The sequence below is a fragment of the Stegodyphus dumicola genome, chromosome 2, assembly GCF_044657685.1.
Source record: "Stegodyphus dumicola isolate Sdum_Otavi_A_Nest chromosome 2, ASM4465768v1".
NCBI lineage: Eukaryota > Metazoa > Arthropoda > Arachnida > Araneae > Eresidae > Stegodyphus > Stegodyphus dumicola.
The window spans coordinates 169,575,519-169,588,857 of NC_140769.1; the positions used below are offsets into that span (position 1 = coordinate 169,575,519).

General features: G+C 32.6%; 1 protein-coding gene across 1 annotated transcript in view; it reads left to right on the forward strand.

Annotated features, from left to right (window-relative positions):
* Nucleotides 1-13,339, forward strand: part of mRpL52 (mitochondrial ribosomal protein L52) — a 52,972-nt gene that overhangs the window by 25,075 nt on the left and 14,558 nt on the right. Inside the window, exon 4 of the mRNA XM_035350905.2 lies at nucleotides 12,661-12,725. Coding sequence (XP_035206796.1) covers nucleotides 12,661-12,725 — 65 coding nt within the window. The remainder of the gene's footprint in view (nucleotides 1-12,660; nucleotides 12,726-13,339) is intronic.

The window sequence follows — 13,339 nt, forward strand, 5'->3', positions numbered from 1 at the left end:
ACTCCCTAACCTTACTGCTTGAATGTGTCCATCCAGCACATGACGCTGCAAATGTATTAATTCGACGCGGACGATGAGCCTACTTGATCAGCCCTGACCTAGAAGCATCATCCTGTGTAAGTGCTCTGTAGATGTATTTCATTGACGAATGAATGCTTCTAAGATGTTTTGGCTCTTGTAGAAGTCTTTCATAGACTTCATCACAGGAACTGCCAAACTCAAAATTGCACTTCACTATTAACATTGCTTGTAGTGTTTCCAGTTTTAACTGTGTCTTTCCAGTTGTCCATACGGATATTCATAGATGAGAAAACTCTTTCACTGGCAGCGTTTGTTACAACAAAAACTCCACAATTTTCTGGATTTGCGCACTTGGCACATTTTTATTCTTGAAATGACGAAAAATTTCAGCCTATCGACAGTCAAGACTAGTTTTCTGACAATTCCAATCTGCAATCTTTTTGTTTTGAAGTAAATCGCCTACTTAGCTGACGAAGTACTTCATCAAATAACTCGTTATCATCGATGTCAACCTTCGGAATCTTCCACCCAAAACGTTGCACGCTCTCTTGTACTTTTTCCCACAACAGTGCCTCCTTTAACGCAACCCAACTAAATGCATTTAGATCTTGGAATTGCTCAACCCTCCCTTTCAGATATCCGGCTCAGCTGTAAAAATTTACAATGGTTCTTATAATGTCATTTTTTCTCCCCAATCCTTCATCTTCTAATTGAGTAATTAGCATACATATTTCATTTGGCAAAAGTTTTTTTTGTGCTTCTGTCAGTGCATTTATATATTAAATCATCCAGTTCAGAAGATACTTCCAATACTGTTACAGTCTGTGCTTCTCTGTGCAGAATTGCCGCTTGAAACATTGAAGCGATATTATGTACAAAATAGATCCACAATTCAGCACAAGAATTCTCAAAAAAGTTGCAGATTAGGGTGGGGCACTTCCCTTCCAACAAGAAATAGGATTTCAGTGCAGGGAACAATTTTAAAACTCTCTCTACTGCAGGCATCAGTGATAATCATCTAGTTTTCCCATATCCTAAAATGCACTGGTACTCTACACAGACAAAGTTGCAAAATTCTTTGAATGACTCAACACAAACAGTGTAGATATAGAAATAATAATAAATTTTCATAATAACTGCTTCCACTTCAATTTTCAAGCAATATCCTGGTGTTTGGATTGCATTGTGGACGATATGAGCAGCACAACCAATACCTAGCAGTTTCCTCCCAAGGGCATCTTATAATATTGCAAAAATGTTGTTTGTACCTCTTCTTTTTAATCCTCCGAAATGTGTGTTAGCGTTGTCTGCACAGAAGCCAACAACCTTTTTTGTCAAACCATGCCATTGTAATGCATTTACAAGAAAATTGCAAATTGTCTGTGCTGTTTCTCCAGAAAGAGATTGCGTGTCCAGGACTTTAACTTTCATACCTGACAGTGGCACAAAATATCTCACTATCACAGGAAATAGCTTGACATCCTTATGGTTCGATGTGTCTGTAGACACTGTCACAAAATTCACGACATTTAATTCTTCCTTGACTTGGTTCATTACATAAGTACATTCATGACAGTGGCTTCACATTTTGTTCGTGCGCAAGTGAATTTTGGATTAAAACACTTTTGCATTAAAATGGAAGTACAGTCCATCAACCTAAAGCTGTGATTGTGATAAATCCTGTGGTATGCAAAAGTACCTTCTGTAGCAGCCAACCGAGCTACAGAAGGTACTTTTCACCCAACTCAGATTTCAAAAAGTAGTTCGTAATTGTACCTGACGATGCCTACTATTTCAGGACATTTTATGACGATCCATATTCAAATGTTTCATTATATCTCCGTGTCTGCTAAGAGTGACGGAGAAAGGTGATCCACATTTGTTGCACCTAATGTCACTATCGATGTTGCTTCTAACCTTCTTTATGAACGCAAACTCGTCTTGTAATTCCTCGTTCAATTTCTACTTTCGTTTTGGCATGACTGATGCTCAGTGGAGACTCGGGCAATACAGTCAAAAGTCTTTAATCCGGACTCATAGGGACATCGGCGATTCCGGATTATCGATTTTTCTGGATTGTAGATCATCAATTTAAATCTGGTAAGATGGCATGCAGAAATTATAAAATTAAAAATATAAAACCGTAATTTATGAAATAAAGAACAATTATGATGTGAAGGGTATCAAAATCGACCAAAAAAAAGCTTAATATTTATTTGTTTACTTTATTAAACATTTCTTTCAACGCGCACATGCGTAAAGCATACATTACGCATATTCGAAATTGGAAAATTACAACCAGAAAACTATTTAATGTGTACTCATGATATTTATAATTACGAGGAATTTGATTTAAATCATATCAAAGACTGAATACATCGAGATGAAATACTACATTTAGTAAGGAATTATAAGCTGAATAAAATAAAAACATCTGCCCTGAAGATAAAGATAGTGCTGACAGATCAACTTCCAGTTCATTGCGCCCCGCGACGTCCCCCCCCTTTCCGCAGAGCAGCGTGAAATTGATAAACAGATTTCGGAATGGTTAGAGAAACAAAGGATATGCCTTTATCCATTTTTTGCAGCAATTCCACTTTTTGTTTGAGGACATCGAAACATGCTTTCCCTTTGTAGATCCAGCATCGGAAAATCTATTTGACATAATCGAAAGTTCCAACTTACTTTTGAAAAAATTGCTCTAACAGTCTGCAAAAAATAATAAGCCGGTTCCAATTCGAAGATTAAGGAACAACGCAATCTCCAACATTAACTGAAATAGATAATTAGATAATTTTAGCTTAGCTTATACCGTCCGTTATACATTTAACGTGCATGCGTAAACGCATTATGCGCATGCGCAGAAAGTTTGTAGCTTTGAGGTCCGGATTATAGATCATTTCGGATTATGAGTGTCCGGATTAACGGCTTTTGACTGTATCACTCACATAAGAAAAAAATAAATAACCACCAACCACCTTAGCCAAAGAACATTTATGTAAAGAAGAAAAAGGTTCCATAGAACGTAATGTAAACCAGTTTGCTATTTGCTGAAGCAGAGGGAAAATTCGTCAAGGGTTTTGGTGATGGAACCTGTCAGCGAGAATTTCCCCCTCCGCGATGTGTATGGCCTGTCTGTCATACGAAAAGCTCTTGCCAGTTAGTCTGTTGCCGTAGAAATGAGCCTTGACACATTTTCCGGGGTGCCTTGAAGATTTACTTTGCCATCTTGGTGCATTTAAAGAGGAATTGGCAACCCTTGGTTCACCCCTATTTGAAATATACTAGCCTTGTTGCTATAGCAACTGCCACCCGTGAGACACTGCGGTGGGGCTGTTCTTCTCGTAGACAGACAGGGCAGGAAATTGAGGAACAACGTGTTAAGAAGAAATGTTTTTTGACAAAACGTTTCTTTGACTTTTCTTGATAATTTAAACTTGGATTTTCGCACTTTTTTTTTTTGCTCAAAAATGACTGATCCATTAATTAATTTACTTGCATGAAAAAATATTTTCTTTCCCTTTAAAGTTTAAAGAAATTTAAAACGATATTCGTTTTATGGACTCTTGATAAATGTGATCTTTGAATTTCGATGCCGGCTTGGAGCTTTGGCAACAGATATTTCGCGCATGCTGTTTATGTGCCTTAGCCATCAACTCAGTCGCCACCCGTGTTTCTGAGTGATGACATCATAGCTTTATCGAAAGCAAGGATCAGCGAGGTGTCACCAATGCGCCATGATGCCCAATTCAACTTAATTCACATTAAAAGTCTCTTTTGCAGAAAAGCAAGACAAACAGACATCCCGACAACTCTGGCGCAGCCCACAAAAAGGTCATAGGATGACGTAAAGTTTTCGGTTAAAGATCGGGCTGCGTCCCTCATATCATATACCGCTGGGACAAACGAGAGACCTCGGGACAGGAAGTCTGAAATCCAGACTATCCCACCTGAATCGGGACGTCTGGTCACCTTATCTTAATACTACTGTAACTGAATTAAATTCTTCTCCTTTTAATATTGGCAATGGCAACTTTGAAATCCAATTGCTAGATTTAAAAAACAAAGAATTATAGAGCACAAAATTTGAACGTCTTAGCACTGATATGGAAACACTGGAGGAAAACAAATACGAGCTTAGTTCACAGCACAAGTGATCTGCTTTGAAAGACCTGCAGGAGGAAAAAATGTTGATTTTTAACACATGGAATAGTATTCCTGACTCAGATAATCAGCTGAAAAAACTAGCGTTTGCTGTTTTTTCCTTATTCGGGCCTACATATTCATGTGAACAATCATTTTCAAGCATGAACATTATCAAGAGTAAATTGAGAAGTCATTTTATTGATGAGAACTTGGAATCATGCTTAAAATTAAAAACAACATACACAAACTTTCCAAAGAGATGCAAGGTCATTGTTTGGTCATTTGTATTTGTTAGTCGTTATCATGATTTAAGTTTTTGGATACTTTGCAGTTTTATTTTATCAATAAATATTATTATTATTAAGCATAATATCAGGTTTTATTCAATATACTTGTATAATTTATCCTTAAAAATTGCCTTTTTAAGCCTTAAAAATTGAAATATTAAATTAATTTTAGAGAATGTTGTGGAGGGGGAAAAAAAAGGTGTTATGTTGAGAATTGAGAAAGTTATGTTAAGATGATTTGGACATGTAGAGAGGAGGAAGGAAAGAAGATACTTGAAACAAGTATACAAGACTAGTGTAGATGGGAGAGCTGGAAGAGGGTCGACCTCAGCGAATGTATGTTGATCAGATTGAGGATGTTCTTAGTAAAACCCAGCGTAAGAGCACCCTAATTAAGTGAATGACAATATACCTACCTATATAATTTAAATTTAAAAAATGTGGCTCTCAAAATAGATTTCAATCCTTGAACTCTTGATAATTGACTCTGTTGACTAATGAAATTGCCAACCACTGTGTTAGAGTATTCCTGAAATGGATTACAAATTATACAAAGAAAAATGAACTTCTGGATAATTTTTTAAAATTTAAACAGCTTTGCTAGTCCTGAAAATTTCTAATTGACAAGAGTTCCCTTTGTATAATCATAAACAATGCAAGAATTCAAAAATTAATAATACCAAAATTCTATCTTTGCTTGCCTTATAATTAAAAAGCGTAGTCCATTTTTAGGCTGGAGAAAAGATAATCACAAACAAATGAATATGCACGTGTTCTTATTTTTTCTCATTGTTATTGTTCTGAACACATGTAATAACTTGATCAAAATAAGTGGAAGAATTATATAATGCAAAGAGTGTATTTCTTAATGAGTAAGCGAACTGGATTAAAATCCTCATTGTTTAACATATACTATTATTAAGATATTAAAAAAAAGGTAACTGTAAGAACAAGAGATAAATCAAAATGTTTTGGAATTATGTATAATATCTGAATTATTTAGAAAGGGGAAAGGGAGCAAGAGATTTTGGTCTGCTTCTTCATAAAAATAATTTGGGATGAAGATAACTGAGAACAAAAACCTGCATCTTAATATTCTGGAGCCTATTTACTGTTTCAAAATAATGCTAGTAATGTTAAAACTAGTATTGCCTGGTTTATTTGATAGCAAATATATGAAAACTGTATAGCCCTTCTCCTTCCCCTTAGCAGTATGCAGAACAATAATATGTAAAATAAATGAATTTATGGAGATATAGCTTTACTCTCTTAAAAAAAAATAATGTGTCTGGTGAAAGGATAAAGCTGAATATCCATTATTCCTTTGAATCTAGTTATTAAAATTCTTATTCCTAAAAAAATAATCAATCTTGCTAATCTTTTTTTTTTTTTTTTTTTTTTTTTCTGTAACCTGCCCTCAATTATAATGATCCTTAAAAAATAAGTTGAAGATTTGTTAATTCAGTTCTTTGCAGTTTAATAGTCAATATTTTTTCTTAATCTAAATTATCTTAGATGAGAAAATAAAAGTAAAGATTTTGTAGAAAATAAATTGCATAATTATTATATATCCTCACATATTTTTCTCCTAACTTGTTTAGTGTCAAGTTCTGAAAATTAAAAAAAATATTCACATAATTTTCCCTTTCCTCAGTGCATTCAGAGAATGAGCTCTCCTAAATTTTAAAATGGATTTGTCCACATAGTGATTGTTTTCATCTTACTAACAAAGACACACCCTCACAAACTACATGTAAAGGTCATGTTGAACCTTTCTTTTCTAACTATTAAACCTAATGCTAGCCTTATACAAGAACCGACCAATCACAGTGAAACAAACACAAAGTGGCATTCAGTGTGTTATTCTGCTAAGTCAGCTGACATTCATCTTAGTATTTATAGATGATTTGAATCTAAAGGAGTATCAAAGACAGCAATAACAGCAGATGAGATCCAAATTACAGTGAAGTAAAATTGAAAATATCTCATTAGATATTATAATGTTGAGTGTAGGTTTCTTTTAAAAAAACAATATTCTTATAGTTACCTGTAGCTTAACCATGACTTTTTTTTTAATTTGTTATATATTCTTACTTAACACTAGAATGGCGTTAGGGGTCATTTTGACCCCTGAACACTTTTGACCGTTGATTACTTTTGTTTTATTGGAAGAAATCGTTTGGAATTTTTTTACTTTTCCTAAATAGATAACAAATATTTGTAAAAAAAAAAAAATTGAGTATTCTAGGTTTATTAATTTTTGAAATATTGGCGTGTATTCCTAGAATGGTGGACGGGGGTCATTTTGACCCCTTTACCTTTATCCCTCTTTCTGCTCCAGGCATTGTCAAATAACCCATGAAAAACATTCACTGATAAGGATTTTTCGATTGCATTCAAATTATCTCCCAGAGGAATAAAAACCTGGGTGGTCTCTACCCTTTACTTTTATCCCTCTTTCTGCTGGAAGCATTGTCAAATAACCCATGAAAAACATTCACTGATAAGGATTTTTCGATTGCATTCATATTATCTCCCAGAGGAATAAAAACCTGGGTGGTCTAATTACTTTGTAATGTCTACATAAGTTGTTGTTCCTTTGTTTGCAATTATCTACTTGTTTGAAGAAAATACTGCAAGGAAGGTAGCTGCAGGGTTTTTCATGCTTACATTTCTTTTCAGAAATAGTTTATTTTACAGATGTATTTTAATATATGTTAGTACAGCTTACTTACTGCAGGTGATAACAGTTAGAACAGATGTTTTCTTGGTAATCCCAAATCAGTATATCAGTATTTCAGTACATGTGAATTCTGCCGTCAAGATCATTATCACCTTTCCTTTATGCTGTTAGAATCATATGCTAAAATATATTTCCTATCGTTTTCTGATAGTCTGCTATTTTTCTACTTTTAACAAAACTTTTTTTCAACAAAATATGTCTAATAAGCGGGAAAGAGGTCTTACGGATGAAGAAATTAAAAAATTGTTGCAGGAGTTATCTGAAAATGAGTCTTTCGGAGGTGAAATTGATAATTTTTCTGTAGAAACTGAAGATGAATTCCAAACACAAACTATTAGTGAATCCAAGGACAGCGAAGTAAACAAAGAAGAACTCAGCAGAAATAAACAGGAAAAAATGCAACAGGGTATTTGCAAAACTGTTTTTACAGCTCCTGATAACACTATTTGGAATGAAATAAATTCAAAAAAATCAGACTGCGGCCGTGTTCCTGCTTATAATGTTCTAAAAGAAACCAGCAAGACCAACATCTTTTGCAAAAAAATCATCATCATGAAATCATGTTTCTGAGTACAAAGTGACTAGTGCTTTCAAGCTTTTTATTGATGATGATATCTTGCTGCATATAAAGAAATGTACAGAATCCGAAGCTCATCGGCAGCTTGGAAATAAAGACTGGAGGTTATCTCTGGCTGAGTTAGATGCTTTTGTTGCTATATTGTATGTTTGAGGAGTAATAGGAGCAAAGGGCTTATATTCCTTGTGGTCCGAAACATGAGAAATACCATTTTGCAAAGAAACTATATCAAGAGATAGATTCAAAGAAATAAAACAATTTTTAAGGTTCAATGAAAAGGCAAAATGTACTTGATTACAGACTGATAAATTTGCTCTTGCATCAGACGTGTAGAACAAATTTATTGAAAACTGCAAAACGTGCTAACCGGCAGGACAAAATATTACAGTTGATGAACAATTATTCCCATCTAAAGCTAGTTGTAGATTTACACAATATATGCCTAATAAACCTGACAAATTTGGAATACAATTTCAGTTATCTGTCAACATTGATACTAAATACCTCTTGAATGGATTTCCTTATCTAGGAAAAGATAAAACAGCAAATCCTCAATTACGTTTGTCTGAAAAAGTTGTCATAAAATTACAGAGCCACATCTAAACAAAGGGAGGAATATTTTCATGGATAACTATTTTACTAGCATGAAATTAGCAAAAATGCTAAAATAAAAAAAAAATACAACTATGGTCGGCACAATGAAAAAGAACAGAAGAGAAATTTCTATATCTTTAAAAAATATGTGTAGTAATCTTTATTCATCGACAATAGTGGAACATGATAATTTCATACTTACCATCTATCAAGACAAAAAAAGTAAAAGCGTTTTTCTACTGAGCTCATTACATTCTACTGTAAAAACTGAAAACAGTCTCAAGAAGTTGCCTGATTCAATAACATTTTGCAATGCAACAAAGTATAGTGTGTATATTCGTGATCAGATGTGCCAAAAATATTCAGTTAAATCGGCTTATAGATGACGGCCTGTAATATCTTTTTCAATATTTTGGATCACGCAGCTTTGAATGCCTGGATAATTTATAAAAGTGTAAGAGGAAACACCATTAACAGGAGAGATTTTCTACTGACATTAGGAGAGGAGTTAAGAGTGGCACATATGGCTTCAAAACTCCCAAAGATCCTTCCTGAGTATTCAGAAAAAACACATGAAAAGAAAATGGATATAAAGAGAAAAAAGTGTCAAGTACAGAGATGCAATGGAAATAAATCTCAAGAATATTGTGCATCTTGTTCCAAAGTTGTGTGCAAAAAATGTACTGGAGAAACAGTTAAAAATTATTTTTGTATCAACTGCATTCATTCTTAATATGTATGTGTAATCTCTAATATTTTAAACATTAAATAGAATAGAAATGAATTGCTTTCTTTACATATAATGATATCCATTCAGCTACACATATAATGATATAACTAAAACATCAGAGAACATTTCTCATTTCTGGATTCAGAGAGCGAATAATCCTCCAAGTAGGTACATAAAAAAATATTATTATATAAATTGTGTTGTATTTTAGTTAACATTAGTTTTAATTTGTGAAACCATTTATTTTAAATCAATTCTTATATCAAATTAATGAGTTATTTGAGTAATTGTAGTATGATCCAATTGATCGGCATGTACTCGATACATTTACAGTATTTTAAAAAGTCAATAAATTATCATGTGGTATTAAATATAAATCATGAAATACATATAAAGCACATATTTGTGCCAATGTATGGCATTTAAAATTCTTTTACCGTTGTTATTTCAGTACTTTCATCCAAGGGTCAAAATGACCCCTTACCGCCGTTCCAGTAGGTAAGATTTTCCCGCCGTTCTAGTGTTAAACTGCATCCTTCAGGAATTAAATTAACCACGCAATTTTCCACTTTCAGTTTTCAGATGATAAATTTACTAAAAAGGGGGGAAGGCATGAGGAAATACTGTATTTGACATTTCTATCCTTATTGTGAAAGAAAATCAACATGAAACAAAATAGACATTTCATCTTCATATCTCATTATATATCACTGCTCTTATCAGCTTATCAATTTCAATATTCTGAATGATTATTTTCAGATATTATTATTCCTTACTAAATTCATAGTTAAGTATATTGCTAAGCATGACATAAATTTATGCTGCATACAAGCTAAATCCTCATTTTTTGATTTTTTTAATTAATGATATTAACTCAGTAAATATTAATATCCTGTTAGTAGTTAACATGGCATAATGGTTATACAAAGTTATTGGTATAATCATTATGCTTTGCTGACTGCTAGTATATCTTACTAATGATATTTGACAGATTATTATATGTTGAGTATTATACATTATTTTGATTGGTCACTAATGATTTAAAAAAAAATTGATTATGAGGTTCCTTGTAAACTTATATCTCAAGATCTAATGTCATATCAGAGTGAAGAATGTTTATAGTTCATTACATTTCAGTTCTTAACAGTTTTAGGTTGCTTTAAAGTATGAAAAATTAGAGATTCTGCTCTGATTATTCAGTCTGTGCATGTAGGAAGTATGATCATGAAGTAGTTACTAGTGTTGTTGGGTAAACTTTGATAATGCTCTTCCTAAACAAAAGATTCTGGAGATTCTTGCAATACCCTTCTTATGCTTTCCGAATGTATTTCTAATTATAAAATGTTAAACTTTGTCCTGACCAATCTTTTTCACTGAGCTGATCTTTTTCATATGAATTTGAATGATTATTTCATTTCATTGAATTCATTTGAATGATTATTCATGATTCATTTGAATAGTTATTTTGTGTCATTTGATGTAAGTTATGTTGAATAATTAACCTCAGAAGTGCAGTTTGTATGATATTGAATTTCTTCACTACAGAAATTATTTCATAATTCTGAAACACCAGAAAGGAAATAAACTTCTGAATTCGAACTTCGTTTCTTTGGATAATGTTAAGCTTATCCACAAGCAACTCAATTTAGTAGTATTAACTCTACTACTATTATGAGATATTTGTGAATCTATCATTTAATTCAGCAGCTGTGAGGAATTATCTTTATTTCTAATTATATATGCTTGAACTGTGCTGAAAGGGTAGAAGAAACCAGTTTTTCCTTTTATGTTCTGCATAGACATATGCCTAGAAAGAAACTAGATTATTTTCATTATTTGTGTATTGTCATGTAGAAAAGAGATAGAGATTTTCTTAATGTAAATCTAAATTTTCTTAATGTAGTTTTCTTGAAAATCTTTATTGTGTACAGCATATCATTTGTTAGAACATTTTCTGCATTAGAACTTAAAAGTTTCCATACATTTAACGTGTGCCCACAAATTCGAAAGACTTATGCATTAAACTACCTTAAGTATTCAGGGCAGAATAATTAAAGAAATAATCATTACAATTTCAGAATTACCGTATTTGATGGCATATAAGACGTACCCTTATTTAGACGGCCACACACAAGGGAAAAAAGTTTCAATAGCGTGGTTTCTTTTAGTTCTCATGTTTCATAAAAGCCAAATAAACAATTATTGAATGCAATTACCTTCACGTATAAGACGCAGGTAACTTTTTTAAAACCAAATTTAGGGAAAAAAGTGCATCTTATATGCCGTCAAATACGGTATATGTCTTGAATCATCTCTCTCTGCCACTGAATATAACTAGTTTAACCAATACTGATTTTATTACCAGTTTAATCAACATTGCTTTCTTAAATTTTCCTTAATAAGATAAATTAATAAATTTCTGTATCCATATTTATATTGTAGAGGTAATGAAACTTATATTTTGATTATTCCAAAGTACTTCAAAGAAATTGTAAATTTATATTTAATGTGGGCTTCAAGCATGCACTTGCCATAAAAATCCATTCTAAGCAAATTTTAGGCTTATGTTTTAGCTAAGATATTTTGCATTATTAAATTCTAATTTATTCATTTACTTATTGAAATATTTTCTCTTTATTTTTTATAATATATAGAATATTTTTACATTACTAAGCATCATAGATCCACAGGTAATTTTTAGAATTTGTTAAAATTTGCAAGCAAAAAATTCATCACTTTTAGAAGTAATATGGGATAACCTCTACCATTGTGATATATTGGCTGATAATAACTTGTTCTTTTAATCTTGTAAGGATTGTGGAAGTAAAATTCCATATACACAAACGGCTTTCCAATTTGTTTTGTCATAACTGAAAATTTCTGCTAGCTCGTAATGTATCTGATTCCGAATTGGATCAAGAAAAGGAATCAAGGTATAAAATTAAGAGAGTCATTTTGGAATTATGATCAAGAAAATAGCACTTATTCATAATATTTTGTGGAACTTTGAATTTCTTGAAAAATCTACTGTTGGGAGGGTTAAACTCAGGTTTATCATATAATCATTGTATTTTTCTACAAATTTATTGTAAATGTCATTTATGTGAATTTATGACAAGTAACTTAAGCATCATATTGCTCTGGTTTATATACAATGAAAATATGCAGAGTTCATAGTTTTTCTTTTTAGTTATTATTATAATTTTAAGTCTGATTTTAAAAAACATTGCATACATAATACTATATTTGAACGAAGTGTAACTTTGCCATTAATCAAATACTTCATCTAAAAAGGTAAGAAGATGAATGAAAAAATGTCTTAAAAAGTTATGTATTTGCATTCAACAGTAATATCAAAAATTTAATATGTTTGATATGACTAATTTACCATTAATCAAAGGTTGTTTCCCCCCTTGAAAATATTTTTAAAAAATCAAAAAGGCAATATACTTATATCCTATTACAATACTAAAAAATTATTCAGTTTATTGTACTAATGTTTATTAACTTTTTACTTTGAAATCCATAAGAACCTCCCCCTTTTTATTTCTACCCATGTTAGATGGAAGACCTGCTCCCCTGCAACAAGCTAAAAGGAAAAGAATCAAATTGCATAAAGAATACTGTGTAAGTATTATTTTTATTCTCAATATAAATATTGCTTTCTTAAATTTTCCTTAATAAGATAAATTAATAAATTTCTGTATCCATATTTATATTGTAGAGGTAATGAAATTTATATTTTGATTATTCCAAAGTACTTCAAAGAAATTGTAAATTTATATTTAATGTGGGCTTCAAGCATGCACTTGGCCCACCAGCGGCCAAGCGGTTAAGTCGCTGAACACTGGTAGTTCGGTCCGAGGTTCGAATCCCGCGAACGGGCTGGCTGCATGGGCGTTTTCGTGGTTTTCCCCATGTGTAACGTGTGTACGAGCCAATTTCCCTTAGAAAGTCCTCCACGAAGGCACTCCTCCTCTTAGGCAGATAGCCCTTGAGGCTTTGCCATAATCACACACACACACAAGCATGCACTTGCCATAAAAATCCAATTACCAATTGATGGCAAATAGTTCTTGGTTGACATGGGAACATCCAGGGTGTCTTGAACATGCTGCAGAATGGAAGTGGCTTGCGGGTGTTCCATTGCTTGTTGGTGGATGCGGCAATCCATGCATGTTGCCGTCACTCTGGCTGAAAAGTGTCACTCACCTGAACACTTTTTTAATAATTTAATTCAT